The sequence below is a fragment of the Phaethon lepturus genome, unplaced genomic scaffold, assembly GCF_000687285.1.
Source record: "Phaethon lepturus isolate BGI_N335 unplaced genomic scaffold, ASM68728v1 scaffold19766, whole genome shotgun sequence".
NCBI classification, from domain to species: Eukaryota; Metazoa; Chordata; class Aves; order Phaethontiformes; family Phaethontidae; genus Phaethon; species Phaethon lepturus.
This window is the reverse complement of record NW_010545788.1, coordinates 360-12,037: the sequence shown is the minus strand read 5'-3', so window position 1 is coordinate 12,037 and position 11,678 is coordinate 360. Positions and strand designations below refer to the sequence as shown.

Genomic DNA, 11,678 nt, shown 5'->3' with positions numbered 1-11,678 from the left:
CTGCCCCGTGCTAGTTGGGGGCCATCACTTCTGAATGTGCCTTGGCAAGCAGTGCTTTCTTCACCTGTCTGTACTACTGTTATTACTATTACTACTTGCTTTAACACCTGCAATAATGAAGAACCATTTGTAATACTCAAGGAGCTGATGATCCATGTGTTTGGCACGGCGCAGGCATGCAGCAAACAGAAGTTGCTGTCATAGCCTTGGCTTCGACAAGGTGCCAGCAGCAAAGCAGCTGAGCAGATGGGGGCAAGGAGATAGGGCTCCGGGACATGGCAGGACCATGGGCACTGCCCACAGGGGTGCTGCGGTGGCCAGGACCTTTGGTGGGCTCCCATGCAAGACGCCCCGGGGGAGTGGAGCTGCCTCGCAGCTGCTGCGGCGATCAGATGCAGACGCACTGTCCCCGTTCCACTTTCGAGAGGCAAGTAAGACTTTCTCAGAAACCAGACTTTCAGTATTGCAGCAAAACTTTCAGTCATGCCATCTTCCTGGCCTGTGGTGGGCTGTGGAGGTGGCTCATGGCTGCTGTCCCTCCGGCCAGCTGGCAGCGTGCAAGGGCAGGCGGTGGGCCAGCAGACGTGGATTGCCGAAGCAGTAAGATCCCATTTGCAGCCTTTTGGGTGCTGAGGAAGCGGCCCCGAGGGCGCGCGCAGGCGGCTGCCTGTGCGCGGGGGTGCTGGGATGCCAGCTGGGTGCCTGGCTGCCGGCAAGGGCAGAAGTCCTCACGCTGCTGCCACCTCCCTCAGGCCACTTGTTCCCCACTCACCCAGGGCCACCTCAGAGGCCAAACATCCCTCGGGCTCCCTGGGCAGCGAGGGAGGGAGGCAGAGGCACTCTGCAGCAGCCCCGGGGCCGAATAGTCGGAGGGCGACGCAGGCGCTCGTCCCTGCTTTGGGTGGATTGCTGCAGCACGCCCACCACCAGCAGCCTCTGTAACCCATCCCAGCGACATGTCTCTCTCTATATCTCTATATACATATACTAAGTATTTATTTTGTATTACATCATATTGTATTTGTTGTATTTGTTCTAGATGGTTGTGTATATTGTATATATACACTATACTATGCTATATTATATTATGTGATATGATATGATACTCTATTTTTTATATATTTATATAAAAACTCTTGTACCATCCATTAATTGTGGTGATCCTCAACGTGTTTCCTTGTGCTAGATCACTGGACACTTAGATGTTTTGATGGCTCACAGCATTAAGAAGAAGAAAACTGTCCTTACTGAGCAATTTACCACCAATCTCTCTTTTTTTTTTCTTTCTCCCTTTCTCCCTTTCTGCTAATGGCTTTCCAGGGGCCGACCTGAAAGTCACTGGGATCGACTTTCTCAAGAGCCAGAACTCCTGCCAGCACCACACGGACGCGTACAACACCAAGAGCCTGGTGGTGCGGCGCGGGCAGGCCTTCCGGCTGCAGCTCAGCTTCAGCAGGGAGCTGAAGGCTGCCGACAAGCTGGTGCTGCGTTTCGGCATCGGTAAGCGGGTACCCCCCCTGCGGGTGTTTTTTTTTCGGGGTGACGCCCGGGCAGCCTCCGGCTGCGGGTTCCTGCCGCCAGGCACCGTGCGGCTATTGCAGACCCGTGCAAGCCTCCCACATCTCATGTTGGGTTTGTTTCCAGGCAAAAAGCCAATGAAAACTGCGGGGACACTGCTGTCGCTGAAGCCATTTTCCCTGAAGCAGAAGCAGGACTCCAGCGGGTGGCAAATCTCCATCGTCAAGAGCAGCGGCAAGGAGGTAGAGCCCGTGGGCAGAGCTCCCGCACGGAAGGCAGCAGTGCCAAGCCCATCGGGAGCTACAGAGCAAATCCCCACACCCCTGTCCTGCTTTCCCTTAGCCCTATCATTTTAGGTGGGCAGCAGCCTTGCCCTCTTTAATTCATTGCTCCCCCGCTGCACGCGCAGGACGTGCCCCATCCCGCTGCCTTCCCCTCTCCACCTGCACGGCCGCCCGTGGCCGCCGGCTTCAGCGCTCGTGCCGGTCCCGCGGTGCCGTGCTTGTGCCGTGCCTGTGGCCGTCGTGGAGGGTCTGTCATGCCATCTCTCCTGTCACCTCCCCAGTGCCTGCTGTCTGTCACCAGCTCGCCCATGGCCCTGGTAGGAAAATACACCGTGAACGTGAAGACTGGGACTAACATTTACAAGCCCGAAAACAATGCTGTCTACCTTCTGTTCAATCCTTGGTGTGAAGGTGAGTGGTCCCACGACTGAGGGTAATAATTGCTGCTGACAGGGATTGTCCTCAGGGGAGCTTTTCCTCACATTTATCCTCCTCTCTTTCCCACATACATCGTTTTTTCTCCCTAAAACACCGCAAGCCTCATCCTCACAGAGCCAGCAGGAAGCTGGGTGAGAGCAATGAGCCAGCTCCTCACTGGGAAGTCCCCGGTGCCGGGTTAAGGGGCATCTTTCTGTCACCTGTATTTGCATCTCTATGTCACCCCTCTCTGTTTCCCGAGGCCAGCACAAAGGTTAACTGAGTGGACTGGCTTGGCTTAAAATCCATGTAAAAAAAAAAAAACAAACAAAAAAACCTGTGTTGTTGGCCAGCATCAGTCCCCCAGTTCCCTCTGCTGTCTACCTAGTCCACTAAAGTGTTTGTTCAGAATGAAGTGTTTCACTAAAATAAAACAGTGGTCATATAGCAATAGACCTACAGGAGTAAAATAAAGCTTAGTCTTAGAGGAATTCTTCCATGGCAGGAAAAAAAATGCGAGTGCTGCATGGTCATAATTTGGTGTGAATGTTACAGACCACTGGCTCCCCCAGTTTAGCTTTCAAGGAAAACTTCATGTAGTGTGTGTGCAAACCACCTAACATCTGAGGGGTTTTTTGCTCCAGGTGATGTCGTCTTCCTGGCTGATGAAGCGCAGAGAAAGGAGTATGTGCTCAACGATACAGGCTACATCTATGTTGGGTCTGCATACAACATATACGGTAGACCCTGGAATTTCGGGCAGGTAAAACGCAGCTGTCCCGTCAGTGTTATTACCCTTATTCACTCTTTCTGCCGTAGGCGTTCGGTTCAATGAATCAGACCTATAAAGAGTTTAAGCCGATGAATAGCTCAAAGTGCTTGAATAATCCTGCCGGCTTCACTGGGAGGGCTCACCTGCTTCGGGTAATCTGCATGCTTAAGTATTTTCCCAGGCCACAGTTTGAGAACAGGGTTTAATGGCATGTTTATCGTCAGACCATGAGGCCCCTGGCAAAGGACGTGGAAACTGGGAACAAAATATTTCTGGTTGAAAAAATTCCCATAAGGAGTCCTCCTCGCTCCCATGCAACACAGTAGCTGTCGGTAACCAGCTCATGAGCCGCGGAGAGGGCGGGCGGGAAAAAAATCTGATTATTTACCTGTTGCATCATGATCGGGAAAAAACAGGGCAAAAGCACTGGCAGAGGTTGTCATCGTTCAAGTGGTGCCTTCACCGACTGCGAGGTGAACTGTTGGGTGCAGGACACAATCAGCCCGCCCTCTCAGGAAGGGAGTTCCTCCACGCTGCCTCTGAGATAACTCCAAGTGGAGTGGTACGACAAACTTGCTCAGGCTAGAGATAAGAGGTGGATGCCAGAGCAGGTTGGTTTGCACCCGGTGGAAAGCACTCCGGCACCCAAACTGAGGATGCTGTACCCTATTCAGACAGACTTCCACACCAAAAAATGTTGGGATCTTGGGGTTTTTTTTTTTTCTTTTTTGTTTGTTATATTTTATAAGTCTGCGATCTCAAGGCGCAGGGTGCAGATAGCCCAACAAAAGTGCTTGTGCTAATGCCTTTTCCACGAAGGGACCAAAGGGCACTGTCCATAGGGCTGTTCCTATCCTAATATTTATTCTGCTGTTAAGCAATGAGAATTGATATTGATATTCTGCCAAGCTTTGTTGGATTGGACGTTTGACATCTCTGTGAATTGGACCTCAGGGAGCTTTATGAGCAATTACTAATTAGGAATCTTTTGCTATAATAATCTGCATTTACGTACCTTCCCCCCACCTCCCCGGGTTCATTTTGTACGTATGTCAATAGACTGAATATCTGTAGCGCTCTTAAATTTTCATTACTCTTGTGAGTAATTTGCAGGGCTGCAGGGAGATGACATAGGTGATTTAGGACTACTCACAGGAGTAAAGATTGCTGGGTCAGGTTACAACTGTGTTTGCAGGATACCTGAGATGGGCTTTTGTCTTCCAAGGTGGGGTTTCATTTAAACCTCTCTTTGGAGAGAATAGCTTTGGGAAGCCCCATAGGCTTGGAAATTCAATATCGTAAAGGAAGTTTAGAAGTTAGGACTAGTCAGACAGTTTCCTCCAAGTACTTTGTGGTGATTGAGCAAATTCTGCTTTAGAGCGACGTATAAAAATGTCTCCGCTTTCTCTCCAAAACAGTTTGAGGAATTCATCTTGGACGCCTGCATGTATCTGCTGGACAACAGCAAACTCAAGCTGAGCAATAGAAGGGACCCTGTGTTTGTGTCCAGAGCCATGTCTGCTTTGGTACGCCTCTCTCGGAGAAATGCTTTGCCCCTCCAGCTTTCCCTCCTCCTTCTTACTTGCTCTTCTTTCGCTGGGGCCTCGAACACCATTTCAGGATGCATCTGAAATGGGTTCCTTTGGGAAACCACAAGGAAAGAGCCAGAGGCATTTTGGGTGAAGGGAAGAGGCAAAATACAGCATCTCCCCATCTCCAAAGCTTGCAGCTGCCCCGGTGGTTGTCCTTCCTCAACATCGGCAGGGCCAACACAAGGGTTGTGTTTTGGCGGGGCAACTGGTCTCTCTAGCGGGACCCTTCTTAGAGCCCTGAGGTTTAAGATACAAGATGCAGAGTGCATTTTGGCTGCCCTGAGCAGCGGTGCACCTCTAGATATCCTGGTGGAGGGTTTCCAACCAGGGGAGCCCCCATCCAGCACCAGCAGCCTTGCTGGGTGCCACAGGGCTGTGGAGCACCTGGGGAGCCACAGGGTGAGCAGAGACCCTGGGGTTTAAGCCTCATTCAGCCTCATCCCCATATTTTTCTCCTTTGCATATGGGTGTGACCACAGGTTAATGCCAACGATGACAACGGTGTCCTGATGGGGAACTGGTCAGGGAATTACAGCAACGGGACCTCCCCTATGGATTGGATTGGGAGCGTCTCAATTTTGCAGAAGTATTACAAAACGAAGATGCCGGTGTGTTACGGTCAATGTTGGGTCTTCTCAGGAGTCCTCACTACAGGTAAACAGTGAACTGTCTCCCTTCTCCGATATCCTAATTGCTGTGCTAGTAAGCCAAATTACTGTGCCTCTGGGTGCCAGAGGTGGCAGGGGCTATCACGTGGGGAGAGGCTGAGGGAGCCGGGACTGCTCAGCCTGAAGAAGAGAAGGCTCAAGGGGTCTTATCCATGCCTATAAATACCCAGTGGGAGGGAGTGGGGCAAATAGAGACACGCTCTTCTCAGTGGTGCCCAGTGACAGGACCAGAGATGATGGGCACAAACCTGAAACACAGGAGGTTCTGTCTGAACATGGGAAAAAAGTTTTTTTCACTGTGAGGGTGACTGACCGAGCACTGGCAGAGGTTGCCCAGAGAGGTTGTGGAGTATGCACCATTGGAGATACTCAAAAGCTGTCTGGACAGTCCTCCTCCTGCTCTGGAGGACCCTGGGTGGGCAGAGGGGTCAGGTGAGATGATCCCCAGAGGCACCAACTTGAGTGATTTTGTGACCCTGTGTTTTGTCTGTCTGTGCTGCAGTCATGCGCTGCTTGGGGATCCCGTCCCGCTGCGTGAGTAATTTCAGCTCAGCACACGATACGGAGGAGAACCTGACAGTTGATATTTACCTGAACGAATCTGGAGAAAAGCTGAACTCGATGTCCCTCGACTCCGTCTGGTACTGCCAAAGGGGGCTAACACTTCCTACCCTACCGTGCTGCCCCGCAGCGGCACATTTCCCAGCCCCAGCAATTCTTTCGAGAATTTCCCTACTGCTTCAGGTTTGCTGCCCGAGAGAGAGAGAGGAAGCGTGGGGTTTCACAGGGTTACAGGCAAATCCCCATTAAACCTGCCCTTACTTAAGGATTAAGGGAGGAGATCACGACTCTTCTGGCTGTAACAGCTCAATCCTTTTCTTTCCAACCCCAATGCACACAGGAACTTCCACGTGTGGAATGACGTCTGGATGAAGCGGACAGACCTGCCGGCAGGGTTTGATGGCTGGCAGGCAATCGATTCAACCCCTCAGGAGCAAAGTCAAGGTAGGATTCGCTTAGAAAGGCTCTTCTGCAGCTCCCAAGGGAGTTGGGAGTTTCATATGAAAAACATGGTCCCCTGTCAGCAAAGCACAAACACCCCGTGCACATCTTCACACACCTGGGCAGTCTCATCCTAAAGCTGGAGGTCTCACTCCTACCATCTCAGCCTGGGACAGGAGGAATGGCATTTCCTGGCAGGCAGAAAACCAACCTTGCAGAACACTGTGGGGACATGAATGTAATTTCAGAGGTTAGAGCACACAGCTGGAAATCAGAGCTAATTTCTCTTTCCACCATCCTCTGGTTTCTGTGGTGAAGCTGAGGACAAAGCAGTCTGTATTAAGAGGTGCCACAGCTTTCCCCAGTAAAGATGCTTTCTGTAGAGCTTTCCTGAGGAAGTCATGAGTCCGTTCATTGGTAAATGAGAGGATTGACTGCCAAAGTTGGTGACTACCCTCCCAAGCACGGATACAAGGTATTTGGAGGCATGAAAGAAAACATTAATCCTCAAGGCTGTGCAGAAAGTGGGGTATTTCCAGATTAAACACAGGTGGCTGGACTCGGTTGACTCCATCACCGAGCCATGACTTTCAAACCTTAAAATTACTTAAGGGAGGGGAAACACATAAAAGCTCTTACCAGACCTTTGTCATCTATAAGAATCCCAAAATGGGATACATGGGGGCTTTTGGAGTTCATCACTGTGTTAGAGAAATATTTACTATTAAGAGTCAACTACCACGGCCACAAATTCCCTGTACCAAATTCCCTGGTAGTGGGTCTGAGGGTGCAACAAAAATTGGAGGCTCTGCTCATATTTGGAAACGCAAATGGTGTTGAATGCGCTTTCTAGGTATTTTCCAGTGTGGTCCATGCCCGCTGAAGGCTATCCGAGAAGGGGATGTGTATTTGCCCTTTGACAGCAAGTTTGTGTACGCGGAAGTGAATGCTGACAAAGTCTACTGGGTCGTCAGGAAGGTGAACGGCAAGGACAAGTACACCAGGATTAGCACGGAGACCCAAGGCATCGGCTTGAACATAAGCACAAAAGCTGTGGGGCAGGACAAGCGGGAAGACATCACCGCGCAGTACAAGTTCCCCGAAGGTGACCGCCCCCATCCTCTGAAGCAGTGCCAAAGAGGGGACCCCTGGCCGTCTAGGTCACCCCACAACACGTGTTTTCTCCAGGAGAAAAGCACAGGGGTATCTGCAGTGGCAAACCTCGTGTAAGGCCCTGAGACCTGGGGGAGGCAGCGCTGCTCCTGGGCATCTTCATGCCCGCAGTGACACCTATAGGCTGCTCTGTAGGGACAGGTGCGAGCAAGCTTGCAGGCAGTGAAAGAAACGGGCAGAGTGACCAACCTAGTGGTCGGATTCACCGTTGCTCGATTTCTTCATTCTTCTTTTAGTCTTTCCATTCTCCTGACCATATTGGAAACACAAACCCAACATTCCCTCCCCCTGGTTCTCAGATCCAGCCGTGTTGTGCTAGACCGCTAAACCCTTCCCAGTGAGGAGTGGGAAAATATTAGGCTGAAAAATTTAAGAGTATCCATCCTCTAGAAGTGTATCCTTCAGGAAATTCTTCCAGTCTAAAATGCTGCAGTTAGATCCAGTGGTAGCATAAATCAAGAGGGTCTACTGAGCCTCCTGAGCAGAGGCTGGAGATGCCCTGACATCCTCTCTGCTCAGCAGCAGAGGCATAAATAAAGGGAAGGTAGCTCTGGATGAGGAGACTGAGATACAGCTATCATCACCCACCTTTTGTGTTCATCCAGGCTCCAAAGAGGAAAGGAGGGCCATGCAGAGAGCTTCCTCCTTCATACGCCCACCAGGAATGGCACCTCGTGCATTCTTCGCTGCGACTGTGCCCATGGATGACGTGGACTCCAAGCCTGAGGTCCTGTGTGAGGCAATCTCCAAGACGGGGCTCCAGCTTGAGATAACCAATAAGGAAGCTTTGCATCCTGGCAAGCCCCTTGAACTAGTCATCACAGTGAAGACCTCTGCTCCTGGGAGCTGGATCGTCAATCTTGCTGGCTCCTGCCAACTGCAGTCCTATACTGGGAAAGCTGAGGCCAGCCTTGGATGTGTCAAGGAGACCGTCAAGCTTGAAGGCAAATCTGGTAGGCACGGAAAGCTTGCTGTGTTCTGTGGGCTATTTACTGTGGCAGTCTGGGGTTTCACTCAAGCTGGTTCACAACAGCTCCACTATAGGTCAGTGCATGGCTCTGTACAGCAGAAGAACAGAAATTGCTTGCTACCTACTTCTCTTACTACATTTGGGAGTCTCAGTTATAGACTGGGATGCCACTGTAGCGGTGACCAAAACATGAAGACCAAAACATTTAGATGGCTGGAATTTTCAGCCTTTTTTTGTTCTTGTGCTTGCCACTCTAATGTTGATCAGCTGGTGGTGATGCTGATGAGTGTTATTTTTGGAATTCCTGGCCCAAGAAAATTTCAACCTCGTGGCTGCCTGCCTGGCAGATACCAAGAGCTGTTTGCTCTTCATTGCCTATCTTTGAGCGACCTGGGTTGCACATCTGATCCCCAGCAACGTGACTGAAATTTGCTAAAGAAGAGACTAACGAGTCATGAATAATTAACAGCACTTGCTCATTCCAAGCGTGACTCACTCTCGCAAAAAAAAATCTTTGCTGCTAGTGCCTGCTGAGTGTTTTCCTGTGCATACCCTGGCTGTCAAAATGCAGCAGGGTAGGACACAAAGGTAGCTACGTACTTTTAGAGATAAGGACAGGCTTTTTGTTTGATTCCCCGAAGCCAGGAAGCCTTGTGGCTAAAGCAATGTTCAGGCTTCAGTGCTGCTGACTCTAGGGCTTTTCCGAGCCACTGGAAGTTTGTCCAGGCGATTAAGATAAAATCTGAAGTGAAAGGAAAGCCGCTAATTTCATAGCAAGTGGTGCCTCAGAGAAAGCCCAGGGGACATGGGCCTAAATGTACCCAACCTCGCGCTCCTCTGCCTCCTCCTGAGTGCCGGGGCAGCCGGGGACGAGGGCTGCTGAGACGCTAGATGTGGGCCTGAGGCGGCATTCGGCTTGGCGGGGAGATGGTGCAGGCTCGGCCGCCCGTCCTGCGGGCTACGTGAGCCGGTACCACTCGCCGAGCTGTGGCTTCCCCCCGCAGGGACCCCAGGGCGGGCCACAAGTAGGGTGGTCTCGGCAAATACGCCGCATCCTGAACCCTGGGGCACCAGCCACCAGAGCCAAATTTGCCATCCAGTTCATGGGTATTTGGTGAAGCACCGAGTTGTGTTTTCCCTCCCGCAGAGATGCAGGTCCCTCTGAAAATCGCAGCCGACGTGTACATGAAGATGCTGGCCTCGCTGCAAGACGAAATGCTCATCCACATCACGGCCATGGCCGAGGTCCAGGGAACGGACGAGAAGCTCACCAAGGAGATGACGATGAGCTTTGAGTACCCCCCCATCACTGTCCAGGTGAGGCAGCTGCCAGCCCGGCTCCTCGGGGACAAGGGTTAAAGCCCTGCTCGCTATAACACCATGGTGGTGTTAGCATTCCTGGGGGGGATCTCCCAAACAGCTGCCTCCGGGGATGCTCGGTCCTTGGCATTTATTTGGCTATTCAACCTTAATTTGAAGGTTGAAAGCAGCCATGAAATGAAGATTTTATTGCCTCATCTAAAATGGGCAGGCAGGGGCTGTTGAAGGGAAGGGCATGGAAGAGGACGGTTTGTATGGGGCCCATCTCTGACCCCACAGCTCTACCTCCTGAAGGAAAAACGTGTTGAGAAACCAGAAAGGAGAGCTGGGAAAACAGCCGATGGGACAGAGCACACAGTGCCACAGGAGGGTGGAAAGGACATGGGGGGTCATCCCCCCCACGCTGGTGGTGAGGAGCAAACTGGCAGCAGCTCCAGCATCTTTATTACCTCTCTGATCCCCAGCATTTGGGTTTGTTTCTCTCTCTCCTCCTCTGCCAGATGCCAGAAACAGCCAAACTGAACAAGGAGTTTGCCTGTGCCTTCATCTTCAAGAATACGCTGAACATGCCCCTGGACAACTGCAAGCTGCTGGTGGAGGGCCTGGGCATATTTAAGATGGCAACATTTGATGAGGGGTAAGGAGATGAGCCCAGTATGAAACGAGCATGGCAGGATTCTGCTTTGTTTCTTTTTTTTTTTAATTTCCCTTAAATAAGCCGTTAGGGGATTTGGAGTAGCAGAGCCCCTTGCAAGCTATACTCAGTCCACACGGCAGAAAGACCCACGCAGAGCTTGGCGTGCTCGGGGCATTTGGGCACGACAGGGGCTCTCCCCGCGCTCCTGCGGTGATGCTGGGTGCTACCCGGGCAGTGTGAACACAGCTGCTTCCTTCAGAGCCAAAATTTAGTGTTTCAGCAGTACAGGAAAGCCTGGGGAAGGTTCCCAGGATCTCTGGGACTACCAGCCAGCGCCGCCGTGCTGAGCCCTGCTTGCTGCCCGTTGGTCACGGGAGAAGGGGAACACCCACCCTAAACACATGGCGGTGGCTATTTCTTTAAGCAAAACGGTTTGAAAGAATCATAACTCATGCTGGGACTATTTATTTTTTCTTTCTGCTTAGGGATGTACAGCCTGGTAGGATCATTAAGTCCGAAATAATATGCACTCCGACGAGACTAGGAGAGAAGAAAATGGTAGCCAAGCTGACCTCGACCCAGATCAAAGGGATCTCTGTGGAGAAGACCATCACCATCACCGAGTAGGATCGGTGCCTCGGTGGGGTGTAAGCGGTGGCCTTATTAAATGCGTAGCACCACTGCGTGTCTCGGGCACTTCTTGCCTCCTCGAGAGCTGGGTGGTGCTCTCAAAGTAAAACAGCAAAATTCCCATTAAGCTAAGGGAATTAAACTGATCTAAAGGGCACAGCTGTGTTGTGATTCAATAAAGGCTGTTAAAATCGACTGTGTCATCGGGTTGTATGACATGGCCGGGCTGGGATGGCTCCGAACGAGGGGACATTCCGGCCTCAGGCCAGGGACCAGAGCTCACAACGGTGCCAGCTTCGGCCGGGGCGGTGGGTGTGAGCCTGGGGGCGTTTTGCAGCCCCTTGGCTGCCAGGGCCAGCAGCGCCGTGGTCCTACACCAGAGGCCACCCAAGGACCTCACTGCACCACGGCTGCAGCTCCAGAAACATTTTAAGCAAGCTGGGGAATGTACTGGCACGTGCCTCTTTTTGTCTTTAGACAACAAAAAGAGCAAAGCTGGCACAGTCCCTCCAACCCTCCAACCTCCATTTTTCATACTTGTTCCTATCCCACACAATTTCTTTTGGGGGTTTTCAGGTATTTTTGGAAGAAGTACCACTTCCAGCAGCATTACCAGTGCTTCCCTAGAGATGAATAACCTCTAGCCTTCCTTTTCCACTCCGAATGCTGCTGGATTACAGATAGGACCTTGATGG

At 51.5% G+C, this 11,678-nt stretch overlaps 1 protein-coding gene across 1 annotated transcript; it reads left to right on the top strand.

The window, feature by feature from the left end:
* Positions 1-286: 286 nt before the first annotated feature.
* TGM4 (transglutaminase 4) lies at positions 287-10,980 on the top strand. Its single transcript, XM_010289078.1, has 14 exons — positions 287-431; positions 1,321-1,500; positions 1,645-1,760; positions 2,084-2,213; positions 2,864-2,982; positions 4,410-4,517; positions 5,063-5,237; positions 5,754-5,892; positions 6,153-6,256; positions 7,107-7,358; positions 8,032-8,379; positions 9,544-9,713; positions 10,217-10,353; positions 10,839-10,980. The coding sequence occupies exons 1-14, from the start codon at positions 287-289 to the stop codon at positions 10,978-10,980; spliced, it is 2,265 nt and encodes a 754-aa protein (XP_010287380.1).
* Positions 10,981-11,678: the final 698 nt, after the last annotated feature.

Coding starts and splice junctions, on each gene's coding strand:
- TGM4 (XM_010289078.1), top strand. CDS start 287: ATGGGCACTGCCCACAGGGGTGCTGCGGTGGCCAGGACCTTTGGTGGG. Junction 1,501..1,644: donor GGTGCTGCGTTTCGGCATCG/GTAAGCGGGTAC, acceptor GTTTGTTTCCAG/GCAAAAAGCCAATGAAAACT. Junction 8,380..9,543: donor CAAGCTTGAAGGCAAATCTG/GTAGGCACGGAA, acceptor TCCCTCCCGCAG/AGATGCAGGTCCCTCTGAAA.